Source organism: Gambusia affinis, linkage group LG21 (assembly GCF_019740435.1).
Source record: "Gambusia affinis linkage group LG21, SWU_Gaff_1.0, whole genome shotgun sequence".
Classification (NCBI taxonomy): domain Eukaryota; kingdom Metazoa; phylum Chordata; class Actinopteri; order Cyprinodontiformes; family Poeciliidae; genus Gambusia; species Gambusia affinis.
In genome coordinates, this window is record NC_057888.1 from 19,804,577 (window position 1) to 19,822,700 (window position 18,124).

At 39.9% G+C, this 18,124-nt stretch overlaps 1 protein-coding gene across 2 annotated transcripts in view; it reads right to left on the reverse strand.

The window, feature by feature from the left end:
- The window catches only part of mpp7a (MAGUK p55 scaffold protein 7a), an 89,028-nt gene that overhangs the window by 50,780 nt on the left and 20,124 nt on the right, over positions 1-18,124 (reverse strand). Inside the window, exons 1-2 of one of the 2 annotated variants that reach the window (XM_044104409.1) lie at positions 16,115-16,257; positions 6,184-6,340 (exon numbers count right to left, since the gene is read on the reverse strand). In XM_044104409.1, the coding sequence (XP_043960344.1) occupies positions 6,184-6,220 (37 nt within the window). In that variant the 5' untranslated portion in view covers positions 6,221-6,340; positions 16,115-16,257. Of the gene's footprint in view, positions 1-6,183; positions 6,341-16,114; positions 16,258-18,124 lie in introns of those variants that run through there. The other variant, XM_044104408.1, reaches the window with a different exon arrangement.

Genomic DNA, 18,124 nt, shown 5'->3' on the forward strand with positions numbered 1-18,124 from the left:
TCTTCTTTTTTGCCTCTCACAGAAACAAATAAAACTCCAACACCAGTCAGTTGCTTTTAGGATCGGGTGAAACATCCATTCCAAAACTTTTTTCCATTAAACAGATGGTTTTTGTACTTCACAGCCGCAAATTTGTCCTCGCATGTAAACACTCATATTTGGACTGAAGTGGATGTGGGCTTCTGTGTTTTGGAAAGTGTTAAGGATAAATGATCTATGTTGCTCTTCTGACTTTTTGCAGACATTTTTCCACAATCCCATAAAAAAAAAAAATCTTACAGAGCTGAAACTGAACAGAGAACATCGGTGGCGGCGAGAGGAAGCACAGTCCTGAATCTGAGTCCTCTCTGAACAACACATGCCTGAAATTCAAACATCACCAAGCCGTCATATAGAGGGAACAAATATTTAAAATTCCCTCTGTAGAGAACCAGACTGAAAGCTGGTGGTTTAGGGAGCAGCAGAAAGTACCTGGTTGTTTCTTGGTCCTGTCTTCAGTTTGGTGGATATTGTAGATCAATCACTCTAACTGGGCTTCAAAATAACCACGGGGAAATGACTTGCAGATTTAAACTCAACCACAGTGAGGTGATTAGGGCAGATCATGAGAGCAAAGTTTAAACAGGTTTATTGCAGACAATGGTCAAAACAAACTGCACTGGTTATTTTGTACTTGTTTATTTATCTCTCCGAAATTGCCTTCGATTTGGGGTTTGGGGCTGTTTTGTGTCCCGGGTGATTAGTCATAGTTGATAGAAACGTGAATTTTGTTCGCTACCAGGAATTGCTGCAGGAGGACGTCCAGCCACCATTACATGAACCTTAAGCCCAATTCCACTTTGGTTCTGCAGCAGAACAATCAACCAAAACACTTGACCTTAAACTCACTGTTCGTACTTGGAAGCCTATCAACATGGCTGAAATAAAAGACTTCTGTAAAGACTTATCACCAGTTATCAGTCAGTCATTGCTGCCAAGGATGACACAGCTAGTTATAAGGTTTAGTGGGGAATTACTTATTCCTATAGACAAGGGGTGCTTTAGATAGCTTTTCTCCTCTGAATGAAGGAGAAAACATATGTATGTACGTTGAAAACTAACATATGTATGTATGTATGTATGTGTTTGTACTGATGTCCACAACTTGAATTTGTTTGATCTTCTGAAACGGTGTGAAAAATAGCAACTCTGCAAAGGGTTAAATACTTTTTCACAGCATACACACATATATGTAAAAATCCGTATGTATACATTTTACTATGTGAGATTTCAAGTAGAAATTCTAACTTGTGCACACAATCCTTCTTTATAGAAAGGTTATATCAAATTATTGCATCCATCATTTCACCCTTGGGGGGGTGAAAAGAACAAGTAGTCGATAAATACTTAAAACAAATATGACACTCAGTCCCATGATTTCTGTCTTTGTAATACTGAGAAGCTGTTTTAAGGTTCTTTGTAATGTATGTGAGCATCTCCGGTCCAACAAGAAGTGATTTGAAACTCAGCAAGGTTTGGAAGAGCATAATGGAGGAAGGAAGTCATCATAACGCAATAAAAAGAAGAATTCTGAATATTTAAACAAATAAAAAATATCATTGCTCTTCGTCGGTCCCTCTCTGTTGTGCTCTCTGGATTTATTTCTTATCCATCTGCTTTCTTTGACAATACTGTTATTCAGTTGTAAAGATGAAGTGGAAATTTAGAACTACTCTGATCTAACTGGAAACTGGGAGCTCTTCCAGTGGCAACAAATCCCAGCGTTTTGGTACAGTATCAGTGTGGCAGTGAGCCGCCTGCTGGCTACTGACCAGGACAAATGTCTGAAGCTCCCAGAGGATCCACCAGCCCCCTCAGCACAGACCAAGTCGGCCCCAAAAACCTCCAAATGTCTCCAACAAGCTGAAACTGACTAAAGACCAGATGCTCGGGATTCTTTTCCATCAGGATGGAAACTTTTTTATTTCTCTACACATGCCCATATACTTGTATGGCTGATAGCTATGTCAGAATGAAGACACAGTGGTTTACAGATTATCTGTATCTCATTACTCAGTGTCATTATACAGCCATCTCCTTTACCACATCCAGCCGGTGGTTATTAGCATGTCTGCTAAAAGCTTTGTCCCGTTCAAACATTTCCATGTGTCGGCTTTCAGCCTCCTCCTCTGCAGCTGTGCGTGGCTGAAGTGTCCTCACCTTTAACTGCTGTGTGGGAGCCGTAAACCTTGATAGAACCTGCAGGTCCGGCTTGGAATAACACCGCTAGCTTTAATGAGGTTAATAAAAGGCCAACGGGGTTTTTAGAAGAGACAGGGGAAGGTTGGAGCCCGGCTTCATGTGTTCAGGGATCATTAGCATTCAACTCACCAGGACCCTCAACAATTTACCAGACAAATATAATGACTCTTAATTCAATAAGCAAAGCTGCATCGAAAAGACCTGGAAAGAAAAGCCATCAATGAACTCACATCTTGCGCTGAGTAAATAGTATGACAAGTTCACACTTTGCAATTATCGACTGTCACAGACAAAACTTTTGTCACCAGGAAAGAACTGCCAAATTGAATCGGTCTGAGTTTATTCCGTGCAAAAACCTAATGTACCGTTCTCACAAAAGATGACATGTGATACGATAAATGTAAAGCAGTGTCAGAAGTTGTCTGAAAAACGATTCAGTGTGACTGTTCCTGCAACAAAAGGTCTTATTTTCCACTTTTTCCGATTTATGGTCATGTCTTAAACACTCTGCTTTCCTTCATCCTCTTCATTCTGTTATGAATCCAGAAGTGCTCACACTAGCTAGAGTTATCGCTCTACCAGAGCTTTCTGATGTGATTCTGATCCAGCTTTTAATTAGTGTTGCATTTTAACATTCTACAGTGTAACACAGGGTTAGTAGTGTCAAAATCTGTTAAATTTGAGCTTAGTAAGTGTGACACATTAAAGTCCTATATCATTTTTTAAGACTGTTGTGGTCTACAAGACATATTGCAAATAAATAAGCCTCATCATGTGACTTATTGTCAGACTTGGCTAACTAGGATTCTGCTAAATCTTGCATATATTTATGCATATACATAGGTGAACAAAGCCCTTTGACAAGTTGCATGCTGGCATTAATCATTTATATACAGTGATACATTAGCACGTCTACTAAAAGTTTTGTCCCGTTCAAACATTGACAAGGAAAAGACATGAGAAGCACAAATGAGAATTATTTTTTTTTAAAGGCATTCTTCCAAGTATTGATTAATTATATGTTACCGGCAGCAGATAAGCATTCATGTCTTCTGCTTTTTCCAACAAAGACTAAAGCAAGTCTGAGACCGAAGTTTTCTACTACAGTTTGAACAATCGTTATGGGATACAAAACCAAAAACATTCATTTGATTCATGTTGCTGTTGCTTATAACAATATGAAAGTAATGTGGTGAATGAGTCAGTAATCAGTCAAGAAGAGATATGCCAGTACTTTACAACCAGTTGTAATGTACTCATCCAACCACAAGGTGGTGGTCTTTGGACTTCTGTTTTGTTTGGCAGGGGTTTTTTTTGTAAAGATTAGTTACATTTCCATTACAAATGTGCATACAATTCTGTCAATATTCTGGTAACAACAACACATAAAAAAAAAAATTAAAAAATTAAAAAAAAACACTATTTCACAATTGCAGTGTTTCCATTAAGTGTGTTAAAAAAATGTTGTGAAAAAACATGCCGTGCCAACATGCTCCTACCACTTCCTGTCATCTTCTTCGTTTTTTCTGCCAGCAGTAACATCGGGCTGTTGAGCTCATAACTTGTGATGCAAAAAAAAAAAAAAAAAAGTGCTTCCATTGCAATTTTGTAAAATACACTAGTTTAGATACAAACCCAAATTAAAAAAATAAATAAATAAATAAAAACACCTCATCCTATCTCTTTTTTTTTTTAATCAAAACACTTGAGTGTTTTCAAAATTGCTGTGTTTCCATTAAGCAAATTTATTTTCTTAATTCCAATTTGCACAATACTTTGGTCAATGGAAACACAGTGACTAACTCTAGATTTCTCCACTTAGTTTCAGACCATCTCAGAAAATCTGCTAGTTTCATCCCCTGGAGAGAAAAAAAGCATTTTCACAGAAACTATGCAAGAATGATCTACTGTAGGCACCTCCACCACTACAAAACTAGAATCACAGACATCAACATGCTGAGAGGAAATGGGTGTACAAGGAGCCAATACCCTCACAGCAGGATGTTCAGTGACTACTAAATGGCATAGACCAGATGTGGGTGTCAGAAGGTCTCAGGAGTAACGTTAGCATGAGAAAGTAAAGGGAAAACTAACCTTAAACTCAACATTTCAGCTAATGAAGTGCAGGTAGGAGCAGCAGACAGAGAAGTGGGTTTGTCTGTCTGGATCTCCCAGAGTGGGAACCGAACTGAAACAGAGGTCTGACTGAGCCAGAGGTCTAAGAAACTTCCAGTAATCCAGACAGAGGTATAATGTGATATTAGGCGTGACACTACTGGTGTTCTGTACATTCTTCGATTTAAGGCCAGACTGTCCTGGTGCCATGCGGGCTACAAGACCTCGTGACTTCATCAGTGATTCACCGCTCATGCAGAAAGTTCACCAAGATTCTTCTGCAAACACAGCTTCACGGGACCATCAAGGAGAAAGAAGAGGAGATGGGCTGGTGGAGGAGTCTTTATGGGTTTTATTTGGAAACCCGAGTCCCTGCCGGTAATTGCCCACAATGACCCTAATCAAAAGTGATGGTCTGGCATTCTAATTTGCCCGGAGAGATTTCCACAATGATGGGGCTTTCGTCAGTCTATTCAAAAAATGCAGTATTACACACATTGCATTCATCAGAACAGGCCCTATATATCCTGTTGTTGTTCTGCTGTGGCTATGATCTCTTCAACTGTTACAGCAAGTGCATTTGTTTAAGTTCCCTCTTTAGGACCGTTTCATGGTATAATCATCTCTATCAAGACCAACGGGCTTTTTGTGAACCTACGACTGGTCAGGAATCAGTTTGTAGGGTTAGGGCGTTGGTGTGAATTACGTTTTAATGTGTAGTGTTTCTTGTTCACTGGTACAAAATTAAGATTAGAGTTGGTTATGAGTTTAGAAAAAATTGGGTTACTCAAATGGTAATGTAAGTGTTTGGGTGTGCAATGGTAAGCAAGCGTGACAGGAGGATACGGATTCTAAGGAAAGAGTTGGTGCTCTCTGGTAAGTTCCTCATTCTAGCTTTTATTTGACATCAGCTTATTTTAGTAATTCTACTCATGCCTGAGTTTATGATCCTAACCACTAGGGCTTGACGACATGGGTTTCATTTCAGCTGATATCAATAATTATTTGTTAGTTTTTTTGCTTTAAATATCTGAAATACTGACAGACTGGTGGTGTGACCTTTCCTGTTTTATCTACAGTTTTCACTTCACCCTATTGTTTATTTTTAAGCAGGTATGAGGTACGGTGGAAAAACCTTAAACTCCTGCTGTGCAAATTACTCAGCAAGTTGTTGCTAGGTAACTAAAGAGTGAGAGAGATAGTTGATGCCACCAGCCTAGCTTAGCTAGCAATGAGAAGTGGAGCAACTAAAGCTTCCTCTGCCTACATCCCAAAGAATGCTGAGCAGTTTCGGATCGGAGTTCAGTGAAATTATTGAATATTTTATCAGCCGTATCATGTACTGATATTTATTACGTCTGTCACAATAAAAATTGTTATTGATTTATTGTCCTCCCACTCAATTAAGCTCAGCTTATTTTGTACCGTTGCTCCGACCTTAACTACGAACCCTTAACAATGCAGATCAACCACTTTATAACAGGTCTTTGGACCCAAGCCACAATGGTTAATATACCAGGTTACATTCTAAGTCCAAAACATAAAAAAATGCAAGCACACACAGAGAAAGGAAAAAGAAGAAAAAAGGTGAGTCTGTCACATAATTTTGTTGTTAAACTGTAATTTTCCAGTGATATGTTTCTCATTTTCTGGATACAACTCTATAAAAAACATTTGTCAAACATAGCCAACTGTTCCAGTAAAGCCCCCCAAAAAAAAAAAATTAAAAATTCTGCCTGCCAATGTATTTTCTAAAAATACTGCACTGGGGTGTGGTTGTGCAGAAAACTGTGTTACTGAATGAGTTCCTTGCTGAGCGTCCCGTACCTGGCTCGTGGCCGGCTCCGGTGGCCAGGGCAGGCATGTCTCCTGCCGACCGCTTCCTGGTTCCCCTCAGGCTGTGGAAAATGGCAGCAGCGTGTCAGAGTGGTGAGAAACTCCAAAGAGCAGCTGGACCTGAAGACGGCCTTTATGCCATGGAGCCCTGCAAGGAAACAAGAGCCCGCTTGTCAAACAGCACATCATTTGCATACATGTTAGGGGGCAATACAGCAGTATGCAACCACAAACCAAAAAACCCCCAAAAAGAAACAACATATGTTGCAAATTCATATGCTTTTATAGGTGAGCCAAAGATTGACTGAGCGTGTGCACATTAAGTTCAAAGTTGTTCCTGGATGTTTACGGTCCAACAAGTTTTCCCCAAAGCTGCAGAACATTCTGCTGTGAACATGAGTTAACCACACCTCGCCTGAACCCAAACGCACATTCAGCTTCACACACTTCACTCAGAGTCCAGCAGAAACAAGGAGAACCTTATCCACTGAGGAGAAGGAACTTGAGGATAAACTGACAGATGTGGAAACAGAAGAATCTGATGATCACTTCAAAGTCTGTCTGATTGAGATCCTTCCTGCAGCCAGATAATTGTGGCCAGATTGACAAATTGTTTATAATAGATGCGTGGCTTCGTAGTTTGATTAACTGGAACTTCTAAAAATGCCACAGAATACTAGAAACAGATCTGGTCGGCCTTAATTTCATCCGTAAAATCCTGCCCATCTACAGTCACACAACCAGCCAAAAAAACACTATGTGGTAACGGGGAATGGAAAAATGGACATTGAGCTCTTTGCAGCATGCAGCTTAATGGTCCGTTATATGTTGACTCCTACGTCAATGGTCCGGCTGAGCTGCAAGGCCTTGGGGTGCTTTTAGAAGTTCGCCACATTTGAAGAACAAGTTCAAAGGGAACCCAATCCAGGGCTGGAGCTGAAGTCACAGTTCAGCTGGCCCCAAACCACACAACATATAAAAGGAAACATCCCAAACAACTGCATCATTTAACGTCCATTGGATCAATTAATGACTGTCTGTTGGTCTGTAACCTCTGTCAACCATAAGAACTCCAAAAAACATATACTCTACTGTAGAGAAGTTCCTGCTCAGCCGCTTGCTGTGACAGCTGGAGGAAAAATTGGGATCTTCAAGATGTGAAAAATAATATAATGTGCATAAGAAATATCGAGGTGTGAAATCAGCCAGAACCTAATAGGCCCCTGGTGGAACCTTTCAGAAAAAGCAGTCAGGAAGAGGATGAAGTGAGCAAGTGATCAAGTTGGTGGGTTGTTCTGGACTGAGATGTGCAAAGTATGGTGGGATCATCAAACAGGACATAGTTGACAAACGGTTTTCCAACGCTAGATCAGAGTTCCAGTCCCAGCTTCAATTGCATGCCAGTTTGTGGTCCAGATTTCATGGCCGTTTTAAACTGCTTTGCCTGAGCCTGAAGTGAAAACCTGATGAAACCAGAGTTCACTGCAGTTCAGGACTTTTTAATCAGCGATAAAACAGGTTACGAGGAGAGAAGGCCAGCGGTGTCTCAAGCCACGACTACAACATGCTGAACAGAGGACCAAACCTGACAGCCACTGAGCTGCTGCCAAGAGAACTGACCCATGTTAAATCAGCTCAGTGTTCCCCAGAGAGACTCTGCACGGTTCTGTTGTAAACTTGGTGATTGGAAGGACAGACTTGGAGAAAGACAGAGGACAGAGGACATGAAGAGTGGAGCAGTTTAACAGCCCTCTAATATCTGTTGGTCACTTTTAGTTTGACCACATAATCTTCAGTCTGAGGAAGGATTTGTCATTTCTGGTGGAGCTTTCTGAAGGTCAGGAGGAACGGTGCCGGTTCAGGAACACCTGGGACTTTTAACAAGACCCAACAGGCTCATGATGGACGGGCTTAGAGAAACATTCTCCACCCTCATCACGCTCCAACGGTGTCTGCTCAGATCACACAGGATCAGATGGTCACTGGGGAAGTAAAGTCACTCTGCCATGTGGTATAAGAGAATGGTATGTATAATTGGAAAAGGGTATTCCACCTTCTTGAAATGAAAGTCTAAAAAACAAATGAATCTGCTGCCATCTAGTGGGGAATTTTGCTTTTTAACTGTAGACTTTAGAGCTCTCTGGTCCTAACTGAGACAAAACATCTTTTGGAGACACCCCATCTGTTCCTGCTTAACCTTGATGTGTGAAATACAAGGTCTGATCAGTATTTTAAGAGAAAATAGCTCCAGGTGGTGGATGGATAGATGGGACATGGGGACCACAGAGGTGTAGGAAACTGTTTTTCTTCCTCACTTTTCCAAAACAAGCCTGTCCATCCAACCGAGGAGCAACATGGGTGGAGGTGTTCGGCTCTCAGCTGGATATTCTTTTTTTTTTTTTTTCCACCAGGGGGTCTTTTTGTGGGCTCTAGTGTCCCTTATATGACAGTAGGCAGTAGGATAGGGGGAGATGGAAGGGGGAAGACATGCGGCAAATGTCGCCGGGTCCGGGAATCGAACCCGCAACGTCCGCGACGAGGACTCAAGGCCTCCAAACGTGGGTCGCGCTATCCCCTACGCCACCACAGCACGCCCGCAGCTGGATGTTCTTAAAGTTCTTCTGGCATCAACAAGGTCAGGAGGTGAAGCACTGACAGGCAAATGAGCTGCAAGACCTTTCTGAAAGAGCCAATCAATTCAAAGCCCTGCTCCAAAACTTCACATCAGGTTTATTATTCAGTCTGTTCCTGTTTCTCTCCATGGACAGGTCAGAGGAATGACGAGTGTTCAAAGCAAAGGGCCAAAAGACAATTAGAGCCTCATCAGGGAAGCTAAAAAAGTAAAAAAATAAAAAATAAAATAAAAAAATAAAAAAATAAAAAAAAGAATGTGTGCGCTTTCAATCCCTGCCACTGGGTGGAACAGATCCACATTCATGGTCCGTCCATCTACGCCTGGACAAGAAGAGCAACTACAGAACAGGAGAGGTCAATATTGCTATTTAAACCTGAAGTAGCTGACAGGAAGGTCAGCTAAGAGTGATGGATTTTATTTGCCCACCATTAACAGCCGAGATGATGTTTTTCATATGACTGGAAACCCATCCAGACCCAGAACCGTCTCACCTGCTCCAGTTACAGCTCAAGCAGATGTGCTGCCGAGCTGTTTGCCAGCGTCAGCGTCTGCTGATCAGATTCAGCCTCATTATTTTAAACCAAATGTTCCAAACCCATTTGACAGAAAATACAGTTGGCTAGTTGTCACTTTCAACATTTCCTGAATTTTAAGACACATAGTTGATCTGCGTTTTCTGTTAAATAGAGAGAATTATTTTCTTTTTTTTAAAACTACACCTGATAGTGACTTAGCCTGTCATATTATTAATATTTGCTGGACAACAAATTGTCCCGGAAGTTATTGCCATAAACGATAGAATTGTTGTTTTTGAGACCATTTTCAAATAACATAATGACGATAAACATATATTAATGCGAGCTCACCTTCTCAATGATCAATAAACTCTAATTTCTAACGAACATTAACACTAGATCCCTGCGACAGACTGACGACCTGACCAGGGTGACCACGCCTCTCGCCCGGAACGTCAGCTGGAGATAGACACCAGCACCTCCCGACCCCACTAGAGACAAGGGTGTAAGAAAATGGATGGAGGCATGGATTAACACTAGATCTCAAAGTCATTTTAAATATCTAAAACAAGATAACTGAAACAACAGAAAAAAGAGGCCAGACTGAAGCCTTTTGTCATCTAGACTTTGGTAGAAAGAGAAAAACAATCAATCATGCAAATAGCTCATTTCAGTTTATCATAGTTATTGAGTCATTGCTTATTGTGACAGGCCTAACAGTGACTTCACAAGTATGTGACCAATAAAAGAAATCTTCTCGGCGATTATAATTTAAGTGGAGTTGCTATTTGTCCAGAGACATTTGTTGGACTTCTTCTCCTTTCTTTGCTCAGCAGGGAGTTGGCCAACAGCTGTTTAAAGTTTTCTACGCATAAATTGAGGCCATTCTTCAAAAAATATCAGATTTATTTTACTGATTAAACCACAGGAACCAAATAAAACCATACTGTGAGTAATTTTCAATTCTGAATCTGCTGCACATTTGAAAATAGAGGGCCAAAAAAATAGATTTTGTAGTTACCAATATTTTTTTTAAACATCCAACATTAAAATTTAGGACTAATACATTCAACTCTTGACATGCGTTTATTGTTTTTCAGTTCTTGGCGCACGGCTAAATCAACCAGGAGCACTCAAGTCAAGCATTTAAAAAATGACAATTGAGAACCTGAAGCTAAAATGTTTGCTAAAAATTTTTTGTTTTAGGAATGTTAGATGACAACATTATGGCCCAAACAAGCATTACACCATTAATCCAACTAACAACTTAAAATATGTCAGGAGATTTAAAAATCTGTTTCTTCCAGGATTCGTAATCTTACTTTCAGAGAAAAGTGTGCGCTGATGCAAAGAACATCGCTAATACCATGGCAACTAAAAGTACACTTTTCTGTGTCACCAAGTGTTTGTGTTGCCCAAAACTGGCCAGCAGGTGTAAAGGGGGGTAGAGGGGGCGTCCTACTGGCCCAGGACTTGGTCAGCAGGTGGGTGTGAGCGCATCAACACAACAGTGTTGTGATAAAAGGGAAAAAATGAGGCAACTTTTGTCAAAGAAAAAGAAACAATTCAGCAAGAAGAAAGAGAATAGATGGCAAAGGGCTGCTGCAAAATTCATTTCTCTGAGAAATATTTCTTCTGATTGTTTGAGACATCTGGAAAATATTTTGTCCAGACAAGGTTAGCAGTGTGTATATGCTGCGTCATGTCAGAAGTGATTCATCCTAATGCCCTTTGTCTGTTTGCTGCAGCTCCTCCTCCCACTGCACCTTCTGCAAGAGTTGCAGGTTGTCTTTTCTGTTTTCAATGTTTCATAAGCTGCAATCTAGTAAAACATCATGTTAAAATATAAGGAAAAAAACAAAATATAGAAACTAGGTTTTAAGTCTAAAAGCAAAAAACGTCTGGCAAAAAACATAAAGCTAAAATACGGTCGAAGAAATGCCTGCTACCAAAACATTTATTAAAATAACTCATTATGTATGATGACAAGTGCAGTGATTCACAGGCTACTTTGTATGGAAAGTCTTTTGATGTAAATCACACATTGCAGCTGCTTTGTGGGAGCATTGATACTAGGAAGCAGCTAAAAAATGCATCACGATATAAGTGTTTTCTATTTCTCAGCATGGATAATTATTGATTTGTTTGAGTTTTAAATATTTGAAATACTGACAAAGTGGTGGTGTGACCTTTCCTGTTTTATCCACAGTGTTCACTCCACACCGTTTTGCTATTTTTAAGCAGTTAGACATGCTGGTGAAACTTGAAACTGCTGCTGCGCAGGTTACTCAACAGGTTGTTTCTAGGTAACCGAAGAGTGAGCGAGTTAGTTGCTGCCACCAGCCATGCTAATCTCACAATGAGAGATTGAGCAGCTAAAGCCTTTCCTCTGCCTACATCCCCCATGTAGCTTGTGTAGAGGTTGGTGAAATGATCAAAATTATATCAATGTCAATTTCTGTTGATATTATGTATCTATTGCGATATATGCTGTTATTAGGTTACTGTCCAGGAAGGTAGGGTCAAACGTAAGGATCAAATTATTTTGGGAGTCAAAGACCATAGCAGTAAAAGTTTCCCTCTGTGGCCAGAAACCCTATGAAGAAGCCATGGCCAGTTTTCTAACAGCAGAATGACAAACAGCTGATAAACCGTGGTCCACTCCAAGTACCACCATGACAAGAATGGGTCCCTTTAAGTCAGGATTTGGCCCAGATGTTGGACAAACTGCTGAAGTTTGACAAAAATCTGGGCTCTTCAAGTAAACCCGAGAGTACTCCAGAAACCTGTAAAAAGAAAAAAAACTACTACAAGAAGAACTAAATATTTGCCAAGTCATCAGTAAGCAGCAAACAGCAATATGTTAGCAGGCAAAATAAAGCACGCGACCCCGCAGCAAACACACAAGCACATCTCACGTTTGCCGGAAAGAAAGTGGGAGACTGATACAGCAGAACAGCTGATAGATGAAACATGATCTATAATGTGGATTAATAAAGTTAACTTGACATAAATTCGCTGTGTTGAGCTTCAGCTCTGCTTGTTATGGAGGCAGCTGTGAAGACAGACTGGATGTAAAATCAGGTTTCATTTCAGCTGCTGTATGTTATCATCTCTTGTAGAGACCGCAGAATGCAAAGTCAGTTGGACAGAACCAGATAGAGTTGTAGCCACAATCACCCGACCAGCCATGACACCGACAGACGATGATTGCAGAGGACCCAGCTGCAGTGAAGACCAACATTTGTTTACAGAAAGGCACACACTCGGACTACATTTCAATCTGCTCTGGAGAGCTGCATATACTTAGCTACTCAGGCAATTCAAATGGCATTTGGAGAAGGAAACAGTTTTGTAAAAAAAAAAAAAAAAAAAATGAAAAAAAAAAAAGAAAGCAAAGTAAAGTAAAATGTATGCCAGCACTGTTCTTTCTATTTTCAGTTCTGTGGAAAAACACTTACTCGAATAATGATTTCCTCCTCCTTTACCAAGGAGGTGTAGGTGTAGGACGCTGGTGGGACAAGGCTGTGATTTCTGGAGTGTGTCCGGTCTATAACAGCTGCTAGCTAACAAATTAGACACTGTAGTCTGTGTTGAAGTGAATCCACCTGGGAGCTCCAATAAATCCAGATCATAGCCACATAGAGGAGCAACATTTACTTATATTGAGTAAATGTGAAGTATCTGACAAAGAGAAGTTTAAATTCAAAATGTTGGCATCGTAAGACAGGTTGACAGACAAACGGGAGTTGGCGTCTCTTGATACCAGCTGAAACTTTGCTAATGGCAAATGTTCCGCCCCAAACTCCTGTCTGTCCACAGTAGCTGCGTTTCCATTAACCATTTTATTGTGCAAATTGAAATGACAAAAATAAATTTACTTAATGAAAATTTCCCCACAATTCATGTTCTCGATAAAAAGCTTTTGCGCTAGGATGCGGCGGTTTCTGTAGCCGTATCGAAATAGATGCATTTCCCACACCTGCAATGGAAATTGCAGATTTCTTTTTTCACATCATGAGTCACATGATCCATAGCTGGATGTTACTAATTGGGAGAAACATTGTACAGAAGTAGTAGAAAGATGGAATTTTTTTGTTCCAGACAAAGTGCAGCTGGCGCCAGTAGAGCTCTCACAGCATCAAACATTTCAGAAAAAGTTTTGTCATTCAAACGTGTTGAGACTATAGGTCTTGTGTAAAATCGCTGACCACAATTTCTTCAAAAAGCCGCATATACAGTCTTATGCATCATATAACAAGAGCTTGCTGATATTTACCTATACATACACATATGTACGGTGCATGTACACAAACACTGAATAAAAAAACTTTTTTTTCTTAACTGTTTGAAGTGAAATAAGAACAAAACCTTTGCTTGTCTTAGCTTCTGTAGAATTTACAAAATTGTTTCCATTTCCTAAATGCCAGAAAACTTGGAAAGAACATTTTTTAGAACTGCATTTTGTAAATTCCCTTGAATTCATAAGTTTACATAAATTTGGGGAAACTGTCTTTTGAAATGTAAAACTTGGGTCAAACATTTTGAGCTTTCTTCCACAAACTTCTGATAGTTTGAGTTAACTGGAGTCACACCTGTTGATGCATTTTAAGGTCACGCCTTTCTTGTTTGATACGGTGCCAAGGTCAAAAGAAATCAGCCATTTAATACCCCCAAAACATTTTTTTAAATATTTACAACTGAAAAATTATATGTCATCAAAACTGAATAGTTGACATTCCACCCTTAACAAAAATAGAAGAGGTGTGTGTTGGGGACTCAAAAGGGAAAGGTTTTCTTTCGGTGTTCTATAATTTGTTGATGCTTTCCTCAAAGGATTCAGCAATTGATAAGTTAGAGGCTTGGAGAAGCGATACTCTTGAAGATATCGATGAAGAAGACTGGAATCAGGCCTGTTTAAAAGCGCAAAAACAAACGATAAACACACGATTTAAACTTCTGCAATATAAATGGCTTATGAGAACCTATATAACCCCAGTTAGGCTTCATCACATGTCCAGTGATATTCCAGACACTTGCACTAAATGCTTATTTGAAAAAGGAACTCTTCTCCATTGTTTGTGGGAATGTCTTAAAATCCAGAAGTTTTGGAGGGAGGTTATTAGATGTTTATCTGAATTGTTTAAGGTTAAAGTTCCATTAGAGGTTAGAATCTGTGTTCTAGGAATATACCCAGTGGAATTTAAACAATCACAGACTATAACTAAATTGATAGATTACGGACTTCTTCAAGCCAGAAGATCTATTGCATTATGCTGGAGGAGCATGGACGCTCCATGCCTGGGATTGTGGCAAATTCACTGGACTGGAAAGACTAACATACATCGCCAAGGGCAAACACCGGGACTTTGAGAACCTCTGGGAGCCATATATGAGGATCATAGGGACTGAAGGCGGAGCTCATTAATGGGTGTCTTAAATGGATATCTTGACTACAGTTTTTATTTTCATATTATCTTGTTTTGTTTTTTTCTGTCATAATCTAAAGTGTTTTATATATATTATAACAAATGCAGGTTTGAAGGGTGAATGCGTGAGTGAATGCAAGTGTGTATAAGTACGTGTTTACAATGTTAAGTTTGTTTGTAAATGTCCTAAAAGAGAAAATTCAATAAAATATATTGGAAAAAAAAAAAAAAGAAATCAGCCATGATATCAGGAAGAGAATCATGCAGCTGCTCCAGTCTGGTTCATCCTTGGGAACAATCTACCGATGCTTGAAGGCGTCGCATTCATCTGTTCCAATAATTATATGCGAGTATGGACATGATGGGAATGTCCAACTGTCATAAAGCCCAAGGAGGAGACGAGTTCTGGGTCTCAAAGAAGAACAGGGTTTGGTCCAAACAGACGCCAGAACAAAAGACCTGGTGTAGATGCTGCTGAATCTGGTCAGACAGAGTCGTTATCCGCTGTGAAAGGTGCTGTGTGCAGACATGGGCTGAAAGGTCACTCAGCAAGGAAGCCTTTTCTTCAAAAGAAACATGAAAAGTCAGATTGCAGTTTGCTGATGAACACAGGGACAAAGGTCTTCATCTCTGGAGAATGGTCCTGCAGTCTGTTAGTGTAGTGAATTGTTGTTCAAAGCATTGCCTCATGGGGGCTGACTATGCCCTCCAAATCGCAGAGGTGTACCAACTAGAATAAAATAAATAGAAAATAATTTCTCATTTTCCTTCCATGTTGCATTTATTCTTTGCTTTGCTGAATCCAATGATTGCAAACTTGATGGCACGCTGGACAAGTAATGACGGCTGTGTTGGAGCAGTATTGCGTGTAAACCTGCAGGACTGCAGTTGGAGACCCCTGGTCTCTTACATGTAACCCATAGGAAATGCATCCTAGTTTGAGGTTGAACATAAAATGTGAAAGAGCTCAATTCTGAAAGACATTGTATTCGAGATGTCCTATTTTTCCTCTATTTCTTTCAGTCGCCTCTACAAGTGGTGGAAAAGCCTCAGTGGTAAGTTGTTACTTTAATTTACAGCTAAACAAATAGGTGTATTTCAAGAGAGCCGGGTTCATTCAAGGAAGAATACAATTGAAAGCACTCTCAAAACCAAAACAAACACGCAGTCTGGTGACATTTGTTTCCCTCCCCATTCTCGGCCTGAGAACAAAAATATATCTATGCGCCCGTTTCTGAACTTCATCCACAAATGGAAAACCAGAACACTCAAAAAGACACAAATGAAAACCAAAAACACTTGTTGCTGCGAGCACAAGCAAATGTGAAAATAAAGGAGCTCACCTGTCAAAGCACAAAGATGTGAAGTAGAACACAGAGCCTCTTATCTTGACAACATGGATGACCACTAACTAGGAACAAGCACAATAAAGGCAGAGAACCCGCGCAGCGTCCCACTGGATCACTTTTTTCTTGAAGAGACGCTTTCACCAACTAGAACAGGCGCTAAAACGCAGACCCACAAAACAAATCCTCCCTCCCTCCCTTCCTGCCTGGCTGGGAGTCTCCTCTCACCTGAACAGACCTGATACTCAAGTTTTTTTTTTGTTTTGTTTCTGTTGCATTTTCCGCTTCCCTAAAGGCTCATGGTACTCCACCCATTTCACTTCACTAACTGCTCACATGCAAACAGAAAGAGATTAACCATTTTCAAAGAGTTGACCAGTGAGGATGCACTTTAGAGCCTTAATTCCCCTCCCCTTAAACTTATTCCTGGTACATTGTTTCTGATCAAATCGCACTGGAGGAAACCGTTTATGATTGAATTTAAGTTTTAATTAATTATCTACTTCCTGAATTTGATTTACGAACACCAATAGAGCAACATATCATGTTGCTCACTCTTCTTACACATTGGATAGGTGTAGTGACACCATTTCACCACTAGATGGAGCGATATGATCACTAAATAACGTTAGCTTTAGTGCTGTTAAATAAAATATGAAACTGTTTTTAGACATAAAAGTCTCCTTGTTAGTTTCCAGTGTTGCTTTTCAAACGGGATGTTTTGTGTATGCATTTTCTGTCTATGTTCAGAGGCCAGCATTGATCAGCAGCACTAACATCATCTCCAGATGATCCGGTTTCAGTCTTTGTCATGTCTGAACTAATTATTAAATCTCGATTTACAGGAATATCTTAAAGGAGGCAACTTCGATTCTAACCGTTTCAAATTGTAAACAAAAGCTTCATTCTAAAAATAACTCTGCCACCTCACAATAGTCACTGGACGCACCGGTTGGACATTCTGCGTCGTGGTCAGTTTCTGGTCTTAACACCTCTTCCCCTTCTTTGTCCCAGCCCCATCCCTCTCCTCTGGTTCCATGCACACACAGCAGCTCTTTGTCTCTCCCGGACCCATTAACCAAGAAGGGGAGTAACAGTTGCTATCAGTCTCTGCTGACACATTCCAGCATCTCTCTCTCTCTGCAACACATACACACCTTCAGTTGACCTGCACGCTGTTATGGTACAGAGTCAATGTAGTATTTTCTTTAAAGAGAAACACATAGTACCCCATAATAATGACAGAAAAACAGCTTTTTTTAGAAAGATGTGCTTTTTCTTTTTCAGCAAAGCTTGTGAACTCAATATTTTACAAATATTCACACAGGGCTTCATTTTTGCAGTAATTAGAGATGCACCAGTCTTGCCAAAGTACTGGTCCTAATATTGAAAAATTACTTAGATCAAGTATTGGTGACAATTTGCCCGATTCATAAGAGCAGATCTATTTAAGCTAATTCTATGTTGTTCTATATGCTGTACTTACATTATATTTAGAATTTCTAATTGAACTTTCTGAACTATTTGAAAGAAGGTCTGTTGCACTTTATTTTTACGTTCTGATCAAGTTAATAAACCTATTGTTTTTGTCAGCTTTAGTTTCCCTTATAATTCATTTTACACCGGCTGTTGTACTCTTAATGGCACTTACTGAACAAATTAGTCAAATTAATTGTACATGCTAGTGAAGCTAATTGTGCATCTACTTGTGCAAATAAAGTTGTAATTCAGTACATTTATGTCTGTGTTAATACATTTTGGGGTTTTTTAAAGTCAATTCAACACCGATTTTCTGTATCGGATCGGTATCAACCTGTACTAAAACTCATATCTGTATCAAAAGTGAGAATGATGGACAGGAAAATCTGTAGTAACCACAGCCTGAGGTGTTCTGGGTTGACTCTCTGCAAGCTTAGCACGACTGGTCTGGGTATTTTCCCAAGATGTTCAACAAGATTTAGGAGCAGACTCTTCTCTGCCAGTCAAGGACATAAACAGTCTGCTCCA